Source organism: Scleropages formosus, chromosome 1 (genome assembly GCF_900964775.1).
Source record: "Scleropages formosus chromosome 1, fSclFor1.1, whole genome shotgun sequence".
NCBI lineage: Eukaryota > Metazoa > Chordata > Actinopteri > Osteoglossiformes > Osteoglossidae > Scleropages > Scleropages formosus.
Genome location: NC_041806.1, coordinates 26261046 through 26276340, shown reverse-complemented (window position 1 = coordinate 26276340; position 15295 = coordinate 26261046). Strand labels below are relative to the sequence as shown.

The 15295-nt window shown below is 39.8% G+C and overlaps 1 protein-coding gene across 2 annotated transcripts; it reads right to left on the bottom strand.

The window, feature by feature from the left end:
* Window positions 1-157: 157 nt before the first annotated feature.
* On the bottom strand, window positions 158-13795 carry snx4 (sorting nexin 4). 2 transcript variants are annotated; one of them, XM_018732390.2, is made up of 15 exons: window positions 13679-13795; window positions 13016-13137; window positions 11413-11454; window positions 10252-10390; window positions 10020-10169; window positions 9642-9689; window positions 9085-9140; window positions 8577-8649; window positions 8158-8219; window positions 6037-6102; window positions 5512-5601; window positions 5240-5339; window positions 4270-4415; window positions 2623-2737; window positions 158-2455 (listed from the first exon to the last, which is right to left on the bottom strand). In XM_018732390.2, the coding sequence occupies exons 1-15, from the start codon at window positions 13763-13765 to the stop codon at window positions 2408-2410; spliced, it is 1344 nt and encodes a 447-aa protein (XP_018587906.1). In that variant the 5' UTR covers window positions 13766-13795; the 3' UTR covers window positions 158-2407. The 2 variants fall into 2 exon arrangements, with proteins under 2 accessions (XP_018587906.1, XP_018587907.1); XM_018732391.2 differs by lacking the exon at window positions 11413-11454.
* Between the last annotated feature and the right edge of the window lie 1500 nt (window positions 13796-15295).

Here is a 15295-nt window from a genome sequence, read left to right as displayed (position 1 = left end):
GGAAACACGAGCTTCAGGGAACTAGAATGACAACAGCAAAGAAGTACTTTACCGTGTGTACAGACTCGGTGTGTGAATCTATCATGTTCTGTGTGTGTGTTTGCAGAAGCAGCGACTGGGGCTTCGGACGTGGAGAAGAAGGTTTGTCAGGTACTTTTCCTGTGGCACAAACATGCTTTCTTCGCTCCTCCTGCTGGGCAAAGTTTAAACGAGGAGCAATGAGGACATTGTCCTTCCTCCCTCTCTGCTGCCATGGCAACCCATATACATTTCGTACATTTTATCGTTAGTTTTGTCGAAAGTTCCAAATAGGCTTTTTGGACACAATTGATTCCACAGGTAAACGGGCACCTTTTTCCAACTTTTCCGAACATGTTGCAGGCATTACGATCAGAATTAGCGATTTACAATATTAAATATCTTGTCTTTGAACCGTTTTCAGTTAAATATGGGTTCAAGAACATTTACAAATTAATTGCTTTCTGATTTTACCTCCATTTTACATATTGTCCCAGCTTTTTTGGAAATGTGCTTGTACCATAGTGGTTAAGATGTATGTACTGAACAATATTCCAGAACAATTCCAGCCTGTACACCAGATAACTGTATTACCTTTATTAAAAAAAATGTACATTCACAAAATTAAAAATCATCTCACAACTGGCAGAGCACAATTAAAATATATGTACTGAAATCAGAAAACTCAAATTTGTTAGTGTTTTTGGCACAAAGATTATATTTGCTAGTACAATTGCCTCCGCTGTACAAACAGCAAACTCTTAAAAGGATCCATCTGTACGTTTCTGGAGGGTCACCTTCATGTGAAACACAACAAAGCCAAAAGGCCAAGAACATTATTTACACTGGCTGCGCAAAACTCATTACACAAGCATCCTGTCTGCCTGCACCCCCAACTGTCTCATCAATAAGACCCATTCACTGTAGCACCCAGACATTCCAATGGTCTTGTCACAAGTCATTGATTAAAATTTGTTTTAGTCTTAACACAATATTGATTAAAATTCAGTTTAGTTTATTTAATCCAACCTTCAGCATAACACACTGCACTGGAGGAGTTGTTGGGGGGAGTGGGGGAAGAAAAAAAAAAAAATTACATTTACAGACAACACTCGGAAAGCATTTTAAAGCACAATAAAAATGTGAAAGAAAATCTGGAAAAAAAACTACAATTCCAAATGTTATTTAAAGATGACTTGAGAGCAGTTTCACTCTGCATTTCTGAACTTCCTACCTTCTACTGAAGACGAAACAATGTGGTTTAGGCCCCGGGGATGACCACACATAGATTAAGGCTTTTTGTGAATCTGTACAAACTCATTTTTCACACCACTCAGTTCCACCATATATCCGTATCTGTGCTCAAGTAGATGTTTTGGCCAGGGGTAAAAATGGTCAAGAACATGTTTTTGAGATTATATTTTTGTCTTTGGCATCCATTTTCTCCCTCACCACTTATTAGATTTAACAATCAGACGTATGTAAAATCACGGTGCAGCTGATTAAGTGCACTTTATGCTGACATGTAAATAATAATTAAAAAAAAAAAGGTTAGCAGTAGACACTGGGACCTTTATGGATGTAAATGCTCCTGTTTTCTTGGACAGGAAGTGCAGTGTTATTTCAATGCTTGTCTAACAATTCAGCGAGAGGCAGGACAAAGATGATTATTGAAATCCTATACATAGTCTTTGGCTGGTCAGTATTGGAAGGGACTGGTGAATCATGGGGGGAAAAAAAAAACAAAACAAAAAAAGGCTGCAACAAAATGCTCCCATCAGGACAGGTCCAAGGATTTTACTACACTGGATGTGCTTCTCATATTCAGTGTAAGCTTTACAGACACCAGTAAATGTGCACCAGGAAATTTAAGTATTTGGGCTCCCAAAGTGCTCAGACTTGGCAAAAACACTATCATAAGATCTCAGCAGAGAGAAGCATTTTCTTTAAGCTGCTTGGTTGGCTTAACAGTACATGCTTTGGTGAGATTGGCATTGTTGTGAAGTCAACTTCAGAAAATTGAACACCGAACCAATAAAGATGGCATGTCTATAAACAACATGAGAAATTACACAAGTTGTGTTAAAAATACAGTGGAAATACATCAAGAAACCTTCACATCAAAAATGAACAAGGCAAAGGGAAAATCCTTAACTAAAAAGGGATCTAGCAAGACAGAAGGCTCAATGAGGATAAAAAAATAGGGAAGGGGGGGGAGAAAGAGGAGGGGGAAAAAAAAAAAAAAAAAAAAAAAAAAAAAACTGACCAGTGCCATCCGCAGCATTGCAGTGTGCTTCCCAAGAGCTTGGATCATCAAGCTTGGAGTGCTTCCACTCTTGACCAGGGGTCTGATGATGTGCTCCTCATGAGTACACAAAGGACTGACACTTCACATCTTGCTAAAGCATTCTTTTGCATTAGTCCACACCTGAATTCCCTTTAAAAAGAACAACATGGGCCATTCACTTATACATTTTAGAAGAAATGCCAAAGCCAGGGACACACAAAACTACGTAAGGGCTGCACGAGAAAGAACACACCTTGTTTACTCTTATCTTTGCACAGCACTTGTGTGACCCATATGAATTGACTCATGACACCCACCTTTTTACACATGCTGATCTGCATGACAGCATAGCTCATCAGAGCTTCCCTCAAGTCATGATCTTTCTGCTCTTTGAATCGTTCAATGTCCTTCCAAGCATTCTTCACAAATTCCCTGGATAGGAAGACATCTGCAGTTAAATCCGAGACAAAAAAAAAGAAAAGCTACCTTCCTGATACACGAGCACAACATATTCTTTACAACTGCCTGCGAATGGAAACCTTAAGAGCTTAAATAGGAAAACTAACAGTCCTCTACCAAAAACGTAACCCAATTTCCCCACCCACAAGGAATAACGTTTTTTTGTTTGTGTCTCAATGAAATGTGACACGGGTAAGAGGCGCTTTGCTGAAAATGATAATCACTGTAAGCATGGGGGAAAAACCACAAGTTCAACAAGTATATTCAATATGTTTAGAAAATTTTACCATTATGTCTTGTTCTTGTATTATTTTCTGTAGTATTTGTCTGTTTATTTTTCCACTATCCTCCTTTGTACTCCTCCCAATGTATATTATTGTGGAAAGAGAGGACTATAGCACAGGAATCTCATTGCATTCGTTGAATACACACTATGATAATAAAACTTGAAATCTCAAAGGAAAAAAAGGTAAACTTCTAAATTTAGTCTCGTGAATGACGACACAGGCAATGGAGAAGACAGACGGACATATGATACCTTAAATCGCAGTTTTTCCGCATCATGAATTCCTTAGATGTTTTTATTCAAAAAGAGTTTCTCATAAGTGCATCATATGGCGCTCACAGTTATGCACCCTTCATATAACTTTGCTTATGTTTTGTATCTCCTGTGATCACTGCTGCTAGCTGCAACCATGCCGAGCTCAACAATTCACCGGCAGATGAAGAACGTGATGAACAACTACTCGGATGCAGAGAAGAAGGTGCGTGAGGCGACCTGTTCTCTTAATGTAATGCATAAATTGTACTTTTGCTGAGATGTATGTTGCTTTGGACAAAAGCATCTGCTAAATGTAATGTAAATGTATGTAAACATGACAGAACAAGCACTTTACCAGTGCTGAGTTCGAAGAGTTACTATAATATTACTTTTGCAGCTCTTCCTATCCTTTCCCCAAATGACAGATAAATCCTTAGACACTGCAGCTCATTTCCTTAGTAGAAAGAATCAGTCAACAATCCAGACTGAACAGCAGTCTATAAAGAGAATGTCTTTTCTGAAATCCATTTTAAGTTACACTGGGTCCTAAACTAAAATACATGTGTCCATCTACTTGGATTAGTGAAAACCTCAGACAAAAGGTAAAATTATTTAAAAATAAATTAAAAAAAAAAAAAACCCCTAACACTTCCATCCATTACCAATTACCAGTTGTCCCATGCAGGATCATGGTGGGCTTCTAGAAGGACAAGGAGCAAGACAACGTACACCACCGGACATGACTACTTTGTATAAACTGCAAAGTGCATTAAAACCAATTTAAAATGACTGAAAAGAAAAACACCTGCTCTGGATATATTGCCACCTGAATGCCGGTCGAGTTGAGTAAGCCAGTGTATATGGGTAATTAAATATTATATAAGCACATTGCTACCATCAAAAAAAAGAAAAAAAAAAAAAAAACCGCACTCAATCTCGGCCTCAATTAGATGGTCCATCTTACTCGCACTCCAAGGTTTTCTCTGTGACTGTCACTTCGCCTTCCTTGATCTGTTCTTCCAGCACTTTGAGCTTGGCTTCTCTTTGCTCTGGTGTCTCCTGACCAAAGAGCTTGCTGGTCATCCCTTTGAACGAAAAGGTGCGTACAGTCTAAAAATAGATTGGGGGGGGGTGGAGACAAATTTTTAAGTTACCCTAAATGACTGCCAGGTTAACGGGAGAAAAACAAGGATCACAGTAAGAACCTTATCTGTGGTTACCAGCTTTATTACTGGCTCTGTTCATGTAGCAAAATGCAGTTCAATTCTCATCTACTGACTTGAAAAACAAAACCACTGAAAGACTTAACTTATGTCAGCATAATGATAATGACTGGAGGTAAAGCCAAGGCTTTGCTTGAAAATACTCTTAGGGATGTGATAGAGCTGATCAAAATCTGCATCCGTGGAATGCGGATTTAGACATAAATCCATACAGATGTGAATGTGAATGCGGTTTTTAATTAAAATTAAAGTGGAAAGTATCATTTTTACTAAGCCACCTGCAATTAACAGATAAAGAATTACTTCCTTTCAGCTTTACACATAGGAGTAAATTTTCCTTTTCAGCAATTCCAAAAAATACTGGTATATGCTCAAACTAAGTATTGGTAAGAATATAAGCATTCATTTGTATCAGTACAAGTATTTCCAAGTCAAATAAGTTGAAACAAGCAGCATGTCAATTTACAGAAATACACATCCCTAAATATGAGACTATTAACCCTAAAATGCAAGTCTACATTATAACTCGTTTCTGAGATTCTGTTGTGAGACAAACGATAAAGTATATAGCCCCTTAAACTTTACAGAATTTCATGTTCCTTCAGTCCTTGCCTTAGCATGAGAATGTGTACCTGAGCCCTGCTCCTTGTTAACAGAGCCTGGATAGTAAGGCTTCTAGTGGATGACATCGTGACCAGTACATATACCCACCCCAGCGGCCAACTCTTCTTGTTGCTGCTTCTTAGAGGCCAGATCCTGGGAAGCCGTCTCTAGTTCATACTGTAGCAGCTCATGCTTCCTACACACAGCCCTGTTGAAACAAGAGCAAGCTTTGTACTGTATTCCCCCACAATGTATTAGATGCATTCTTGTAACCCCTCACATTCTGGGAAACTGTTGTGCAAAAACTGTTGCGATGGGGGAAGAAAGAAAAAAGAAAAAGTAGGCTGGGCAGAAAAGTGCAAAAGAATACAAGGACGTACTTTACAGCTTCAGCATAGAAAAGATACTCCTTCAGCTGATCTGCATAGTGCTCCTCTTCTTCAAGTATATCATCCACCGACGCTGCATACCTGAACAGCATAAGGAGACAGAAGTCTGTTCACATGAATGGCACTCTACAAGATTAGTTCAAAATCCAGTATCAGGTAGGGAAACGGAAATGTGGCATGTCACACCCATCGTCTTTGAGCGAGCAGTCATGTAGCAGTGAAGCACACAAAACAGTTTTATTGTTGCGCTTTCCCATGTCTGCCTTTCGCTGTCATGCTAAATGAATCCATTTACATGACAGAATCAGTGCAACTGTGCACCTCACAAGACTTAGGAAAGTGAAAACCACCAAAACGTGTCTCCAATGAATATCGAACAATGTTGGTTCAACAAAAAGCGTATTCAGTATGCTATGCTTTTGGAGCGAATTAATAGTTTTACAGCCTATATCGAGCACAATCTTTATAAATGTAGTTGAAGGGTTGATTGTGGCAGCAGTTAAAAGCAATACTTACGCATCCATGTGATGTCCAGCGCTCTGCAATCCATCACCCATTTCCTTCTCTATAGCACTCCACTCACTGCCCAGTGCAAACAAAAGAAAGGGTTACCCAAACTAGGCAGACATTTAAAAAAAAAAAAAATGTAAAGAACGAAACATATTACTCGTTCTATTTTTGCTCCACTTCAGCGAACAAACTCAGACGGTATTTCTAAAAATGTCATTTATCAATGAGAGCAGCTTGTGATCAGTGTTCCAACAAACTAGGCTAAAGCTTCCCCCAGACACAAACAGAAGCGGCCCTAAAACAAACTGTTAGGACTACAAATATGTTAAAATAAATAAATAAATACAACAGGATTAAACAATCTTTTGTAATACTTATTTTTACTTTCTTGTACATTACATTTATTCATCTAACAAATACTTTTCTACAAAGTCACATACTCTGCAAAAGCAAAAGTGCATTTCAGCAACAGACTGACAAATATACATGGAAACACGGGGCTGAGTCAGCCTGATGTTACCGTTTAAACCAGCATCATTACATGGGTAGCCGAACATAGAACTGGTAGAGCATTTTTACATCAGGTAAGTAATAATAATATTACAGGGGTAGCAGCATATAGAATGGATAGGCAATACAAAGGCATTAGTGACAAATGATATAATGTAAATTTATAGAGGAGACAGGAAGCCAAAACTTTGCTCTAAAGCCACTTACAATATTAAGTGTATACAGTCCAGAACAACTGATTTTGAGAATGGACAAATGGCCAAATTCAAAAAGAAATGATCATTAAAATCATTAAAAATTAAGAATAAAATTTGGGGGCAGCTGGTAGCGTAGTGGTGTTGCTATTGGATTCGAACCTTTACCAGCTGTTTCGGCGTGAGCCAATCAGAGGAAGCCAAGTGCATCACTCAGGCACAGTGATGCCATCTCTCAAAATTTGTAAAGAAGGCTATTGTTTGCATGTGTTTCTGAAAACTTATCTATTGCTTTCAAAACGTCATATTTCACTTGAATTCTTTTTCCAGGAGCAAACAAATATATGCACATTTATGTGTATGACTTATTGTACTACAACACTGCATAGATACGCGTGTGCGCGCGAATGTCTATTCATGCGTGTATATGTACACAAACAAAAAGTGTAGTGTAGATTGCATCTCCACCCAGAACTGTACACTAAGCTACTTGCAAAGATTTATCCATTTAAACAGCTGAGGAATTTTAACTTGAACTATTGGGGATAAGTACCGTACTCAAAGGTACTGCAGCAGGTGAGGATATCCTAACTGGAGTCTTTCACTACAAGGCAATGGCATGAAACTCTATGCTACCTGTTGCCCCAGCAATCTGCAGATCTTCCCATTATGGTACTGTGATCCTTTTTAGTTGGAGATAAAATCTGCACAATAGGCTATAGATGATGGCTGGAAATAGGATCAGATTGCTTTGTATGAGCTCTGCCTTCCAAGGCAATGACTGAACCCAAAAGTTACTCACAAGATGCATCCATTCTGGAGAAAAAAAAACATTTGATGACACCCTGGAATGAAGTGCTCCTTAACATTTTCTGCACATGGTGTGGTTCATCAGGCTACACAGCTACTGCTGTCCCCCTGCACCCATAGACTAACAGACAGGTTGGCAACTGTTATGAAAAATTTATGCACAGACCTTCTGAAATTCCCTGCAGACACATTCACTAAGGATGGGGGGGAGGGAAACAATATTCGCAATTGGCACAATGAACATAGCTGCTGGCTTTTGTGGATCACCTTAGCATTGCAGCCCAGATGAGCATTTGTTTCCTCTCACTCAAGATGACTTCCCTTTATTTTATCATTAAGTATTTCTCTTAGCATATGTCTGCAGACTCAAAGCAACATAAGAATCCTCAATCACAAGAAAAAATAAAAATGTACTGCACCCGCAGTAACTCAAAATACAAGAGACCTTGCTACAGAGGCTACCCAGCCACCAGGTGAGTTTCACACACCAGTTATGTAGAGGTTACACAGCACTTGTACCCTTTCTCCCAATATTCTCCACATGTATGTACATGCATATAAGAGCAACACAGTATTCCCCCTCGCAACATTTACCAAGCATATCAAGTCCCACCTGAAGACTCTTCCGTAATTGCCATGCACTTTGTAGACACCATACAGGCGATCAGCTACTCTCTAGATAGAGAGTGAATTATGATTAGTGATTATTACACCCATTTCTACATGCAAACTGAAAATATGAATAAGTAACCCACAAGCATGAAAATCAACTGTAGGTTATTAATTCATTTCCATGCAAGAATATACATTTTTCAGAAAATTTAAAAAAAAAAAAAAAAAGTTTTTTTTTTAAAAAAAACATTTCAAACTGAATTTATACCAGAACAAAAAGAAGAAATCTAAGTAAATTTCCTTACAATGCAGTCGATAATAAAACACAAACAATTAGAAGAGCAATTTTGTTTCTGTACTGCACTTTTACTGTCTTTGAATGTTTACACAACTGGCTGTGCAAAGTCTCAATGCACTTACAGCACGAACACGAAGCAGCTGAGATGTGACAGACTGGAGTTCGTCACTGTAATGTTTCAGTTCTGAAAATCGCCTGAAATAAAAAAAATAAAGGTATAAAACAATCAGAAAAAAAAGAGTAATGTCATGCTGGGGAATTTCAGAGACTCTTTTTATGCCTTACAATTCAAAATATTACTTTAAATGAATTAAGTGTCTGAATACAAAATATATTGGCATCGCTCTTGTACAAAACACCTAGAATATCAAAATTTCATTACATTACAAATGTAAAAAATAGTGAGGACTAGGTGATTAAATATGGCTAATTAATAAGCCTAATTAAAACATAACCTTTTCTTTTTCAGTGTATGTGCAATATATCAATCATGCATAAATACTAATGTTAGCTTTATGTAATGAGAAACCATTTATCACTATTTTTAATCATTCTCATATATAATTGTAACATTTCTATATAATTGAGTACATTTGAATATCTTGCTTAAATATATTACAAACAACGTACTTGTCAGGATTTTTTACCCTGAAGGTTGCATTGAGCGCTTTCAGTCTTGAATCAGACTAAAAAGGACCAAAAAAAAGAAAAAAAGAAAAAAAAAAAAAAAAAAAAAGGTTAATTACAGGGACAAGTTCAAATTTCTTGAACACGTAGATCAATATTCATACTTGATCACTAATTTTCCACAGGAATGGAGAATAGTAGCTCTGTTCCGAAGGCAGAAACTACAGATGATCTGCACCCACCTCAGGAGGAACTACACATTTGCAGCTACGATTCATGAACACGTCTTTGGGATGTGTGAATATTCCAAAACAGAGCAGAAACCACACACCGACACACCCACACACACACACTCTCTCTCTCTCGATTCAAAACAACTGACCGGAAACAATGTGTTTGTGACCTAATTCACACAGAAAACTGCTGCTTGTTCACGCTGAGATCTCCTACTCATTAAAACCCTTCGAAGAGGAGCACAGTTTTGAGCTGTTTACAAGCAAAGTGCCAATAAGACAAAATGTGAGTTTGTCTAAAAAAGTAATGAAAGACTGACAAAATACCTTTGCCAGAAATCCTGTTTCAAAGACAGCTTCTTTCCATCCATTCTCCTGTTGTGGAAACATGTCATTTTACACAAAAAATGTGGAGTTTGCCTACGAATATAAATACATTAAATTTTAACTCCTGCTTCATGAGTGCTGTAGACCACAACAAACCTTATCGTTAAAAGAAATGTTATGCCTTTAAAAATTTTACACTTTACTGAAGTAGATTTGCTTTTTATCTTGTATGCCATTATGCATTAATAAGGGAGTCATTTAAGTGTTTTCCACAAAAAAAATGCCCTCAAAGACCAGAACCGAGCAGCCTGTTGGAAAGGATCTGAAGGGAAACAAGATGAGAAACTGTGACACTGAATGTGACAACAAGGAAGATACCTCTGTAAGGAAGAGAAAGAAAATCTTGTCACTGGATAGCACTGGATGTGAGGCAACACGGAGCAGGAAGTTCTCCAGCCCAATTCTCCGCCGCTCCACAAAGTCCGGGTCCATGTTATCTGCTGAAAGCTTATGCCAGACAAACTCAGCCTGGGGACAAAAAAGATCCTGATCACTCACTGTTTAAAGTGCGAGGACATCTGGAAGAGGGATGCACCATATCTGAGCTTACCCTCTTCTCAGGTAGTGGTGGTATGACAATGAATGGATAGGTGACTAATAAGTAGTTTCTGAGAAGCTCAAATTCGCTGTATCTCCTCCACAGGGAGTCGGGAACCGGGTTGTGGCCTTCGGTCACACTGTCAGCTGGCCTGGTAAATGGACAATAGAAAGGAGGCGCCACTTCAAACAGATCTTTGCATTTTAGAATTTAAAAAAACACCAATGACTTTTTCATATGTAAACAGCATATATTAATGTAGTGATCCATTGTGATCAGCAGTCCTCACTACATAATATAGAACAAAGCTCTCCAAGTGTTACTTTACACACTAAAGGTGAAATGACTGATTTTAGTGAATAAATATTCTTCACAAAAAATTTTGTGAAAAATAAATTTTTAAAAATTGTGAAACACGGTACATATTTACATGTACCTACAGAGATTGTCATTACAAATATTTACAGGAGACAAAACAGAGCATTTCCAGTACTCTTCTGCATGCTCTTCTTATATAGCTTTACCTCCCTTCGCTGATCCTTGGCAAACCACAAACAAGCTCGAATGTGTCGGACAGTTACTGAACAACGCATTCATGAAAATCTTCCCTTTTAAGGGGTTCAGTACTGACAATGGCTCCCAAATGATTACGTTCCACTAGGATTCAAACTGTCATCCTCAAATTAATTCTTCAGGCTGTCTGTCAGTACGGAAACCACCTACTCTTTCAAAATAAACCCAAATAAACTGCTACTGCATCGCTGCAAATGAAAAGAGGGTCTTAGTCATTCTAAATTGGATTTTTTTTTTAAAAACAACTGAGATACTTTAGAAGATAACAGGTGTTCCATAGCTATGTCATAAAAATTAATAATGCTACCCTTTTAAAAAAAATGTTTAAACGTTTAATTCCTGGACTTTGCTACAAAATAGAAAATTGACTTGAATCTGACTGGCTGACTGACTATCAAGCACTATCAAAACTCAGCATGCAAGCTTACCAGTGATTTTTTTAAAAAAATTATCCGTAATGCAGACCACTGTAGGCGTGTTTCAATTGTAACTAAGTTGCTTGTGAAAAATCAAGCTTTTTTCCAAGAAAGGGACTGTAGCACTTATTACAACTAACACGTTACGATTTTGTTAAATTATTCATTATCAACAGTTGCTTACTGCAATGGAGGGTCCTGGACATCTGGAGCCAATCCCTGAAGCCTGATGAAGTCAATGACAAGAAGGTGAAAAAACCAACAAGTAAACGGGGGGGGGGGGGGGGGGGGGGGGGGGGGAGAAAAACCCTGAACTGAAGAAACAGCAGAAAGCACACATCTTCTGGACTGGTGGTTTTTCAGCTACTGCCTGCCACTCAAGACAAAAACACTCCCAAATGTACTGTCACACAGTTAAACCTCAATTTATAGATGAAAGCAAAGTCCTGTGAAATTACTTGATTCATTGTGGTGATGAACAAGAATTAATACAAAAAAACAGAGTGACTTAAAACAATGTATTTGCAAAATGTTATATTGTGCAATGAGCAGGTCAGCAATTATGTTAAACAATGTATTTCCACAGATATTTAAATTTTATTAAAAAAGGTATTTAATAGATTTAGAAATCAAATTAAACTGAAAATTCACTTGACACCTACAGGCCCTCTGGAGAAGTGTTCCGATCATTCCGATAAATTGAAATTCCTCAAAATATTAAAGATTTTATGACTTTTCGTGATTCTCAATAAATTAGATGTCATGCGATCAGAGACTATACTGTCTGTTTCAGACCCCTGTGTTACCTCACACTGTCACATTTTACACACCGCCTAAGCAGCTTCAACTTAATCACTGCAGAGAACAACAAGGCACTAATTACTATGAAAACTACCAACTGTCCTTTAGATCCAGTCCCCAACAAATTATTGAGACTCAATTTCCACTAAGTCACAATCACTGAATGCTGAATAATGTGTCCCTTGATTCACTTACTCATTAGGTTTCAGGACTAAACTACAAACTAATCTTGGAATGCCATTTCTGCAACCTCCTAATCAATCCAAACGATTCACCGATTCATCCCATAAATGTCTACAATGTTAGGCAGCTTCAAGCCCCTTTCGACTATTTACATAAAAATCCTAAAATACAGACATCTCACTATTTATTTATGTATTAGGTTCAGCAGATAGTCTTGGATAAATCAATAATGCATAAAAAATATGCTGTTTATACCACAATCCCCTGATAAGCGCTGACCGACTCGCTCTTTAAATACGCGCAGAGTGTCAACTTGGTACCGACCACCGTAACCGAGGAAGTGACGAGGACTAACACACCCCCATTCTCCTGCTCTACCCGAGTGCATTTTACTGCCGAACGGCTGCACGCAGAAACATTAGGATGGCATCTGCATCTACAGCTGTTGGTCCATCTGCAGACACTTCTGACCATGATGAGCAAGCATTTCAATCTGCTTTTACGCTCAGAATCGTGCCACCACATAGCACAGGCACACAAGCCAAGGACTGAGGCCACATAACCAGGTACAGAGGCCTCAGACAGGGCTTAAACAGTGCGTACATCCCTGCAAGGAGTGTCTGTATGAGTGGGTAGAAACAACTTTCCTATGATCTCCTACAATAAAGTCTTTACCATGATTAAATATTTTGATGGCACACACCATGCACGGTTAAACAGCTCCCTTCACCACCCATCCATCCATTTCTTCGTTCACTCACTCATTCATTCATTCATTCATTCACATTCAGGCAGCCTCGTACCTCGTCTCTATGAGGTAAACGGTGTAGGTCTCCTGCATATTGACCGCGTTCTTCCCCGTCCTTTTTTCGGCTTCGGCGACGCTGATCTCCATCTTGCGGAGGAGGCAGGAGCCCTCAGCCATCTGTGTCATAGTCATAACAAAACAGAAGTAAGAGCGCAAACAAGAACGGAGCTGCTGGAGGCGACAGAGGCCAGCATCGCACTTTTCCAGCGACTCGACATGTGTGCCACGCACGGACGGAAGCGAGGCTAAGAAAGGAGCGCCACCCGGTACGATCAGCACCAAATTTGTCGCCCATCATCATTTCCGCGCTTGGTGTTACTAGTTTTGCGACGCTTCGTCACGAGACGGACGAGTCCGTTTGCTTAGTTTGAGCGCAACAGCTCAATCAGTTGATGAATGTGTGAGCTCTGCATGCGATGGGCACCCGGGACTCTTTTTCTGACGTCATCTGACAACAGCTGGGGGAAGGAAAAAAAAAAAAGCTGCTTTCGCCTTATCTGTCTGTGTTCGTGTCCACGACTCAGACTCCAAAAAAAAAAAAAAAAATCACGCAAATGACGTGGTGGACTCAAGGCCTGCAGAAACAAACGACTCGTCTCTGATGTGACAGTAGCAACTCCCTCAGCTACACCGTCATTATACGTGCGTTTTTAATTACCATGTTATTTTTGTTGTCCTGCGACTCCTCATCAGTTATGTCCGTATTTCCAATAACAGCAACCTCTTCACTACCACAGTCCGCCATACTGCCAGGTCTGAGCGCAGCCGACGCACATGCGCAGTAGCTCCGCACAGCTCGCACCCTCTCTTCCGGTAGTTCGGCTCAGCACGGGCACAAGGCGCAGTGCAGTTTCCGGAAGCCGAATAAAGGCCTGACGCACTGGACGTCAGTCGATGCGCTGTAAGCTGCATTTGCTGGTATTGGCTGCACGTGCAGTGCGGCGCCTTTGATCTGAAGATAATCATAAAGCAGTGATTGAGGGTTTGGCTGGAACTGTAGAAACTCAGCTAAAGAGCTGCCTGAGCACCAGGATTGCATCCCTTCACAATCCTCATGTATGCATTCCCTACTAGGTTACACATTTACATTTATTTATCTAGCAGAGGCTTTTCTCCAACTTCCAATGAACTCTATGTAGGGTTATCAGTCCACACACACCTAAGGTGACTTACACTGGTACACTACCTACACTCATCCATACATAAGTGGAACACACTCTCTCTCTGTGTCACTCACACACTATGGGTGAACCTGAACAGCATGTCTTTAGACTATGGGAGGAAACCCATGCAGACACAGGGCAAACATGTAAACTCCACACAGACTGAGCAGGGTTCAAACCCATGTTCTCTCACACCACCCCATCACCATGAAACAGCAGCACTACTCATTGTGCCACCATATACTGCTAGCACCATGATATCATTATACATGTGGTGTCACTGGTGAAATGAGAGTATGTGCACACACACACACACTACAGCTGCTTGCCCCAAGCAGTGCTCTCAGCAAACCAGCACCTAATCCAGCAACATAGGGCACAAGGCTGGAGGGGGAGGGGATACACCCAGAATGGGACACCACTTCATTGTAAGGCACCTCACACAGGACTCGAACCCCAGACCCACCAGAGAGCAGGACCCACCAAACCTGCTGCACCACCACACCCCTCTGCTATGAGAGCAGACTCAGGTAACTGCTTTACTGTGTTTATTAAACAACACAAATCATAACCCTCACAACAATAACAATAATAATAATAATAATAATAATAATAATAAAAATAATGTCACAGTCCACCTGACCACAGTCATCTTAATTTTCCCTGAAAACTCCTGTAAGCTTCTGCTGCAGGCAACACTGTTCCTGATACCTTTAAATGTGATCATTTTTTAAATTTGTACATATATCTGAGTCTCTTACTATATTTATTTGTTCTGCTGATTTCTAAAATTTTGTGTCATTTTGTCCGAAGTGAATCTTACCGCGTGGGGGTGCGGTGGCGCAGTGGGTTGGACCACAGTCCTGCTCTCCGGCAGGTCTGGGGTTCGAATCCCGCTTGGGGTGCCTTGTGACAGACTGGCGTCCCGTCCTGGGTGTGTCCCCTCCCCCTCCGGCCTTACGCCCTGTGTTACCGGGTAGGCTCCGGTTCCCCGTGACCCCGTATGGGACAAGCGGTTCTGAAAATGTGTGTGTGTGTGTGTGTGTGTGTGTGTGAATCTTACCGCAGTATTCATTGTAACTCAGTGAAAAGTATTGATTTAAACAAAACGA

Bases quoted from the DNA above. Each gene is read 5' to 3' on its own strand.
- snx4 (XM_018732390.2), bottom strand. From the start codon at position 13,765: ATGGCGGACTGTGGTAGTGAAGAGGTTGCTGTTATTGGAAATACGGAC. The intron at 5,602-6,036 runs GTAAGTATTGCT...TATGCTGTTCAG, and splicing joins GCTGGACATCACATGGATGC to GTATGCAGCGTCGGTGGATG. The intron at 5,340-5,511 runs GTACGTCCTTGT...TTGTTTCAACAG, and splicing joins TTCTATGCTGAAGCTGTAAA to GGCTGTGTGTAGGAAGCATG.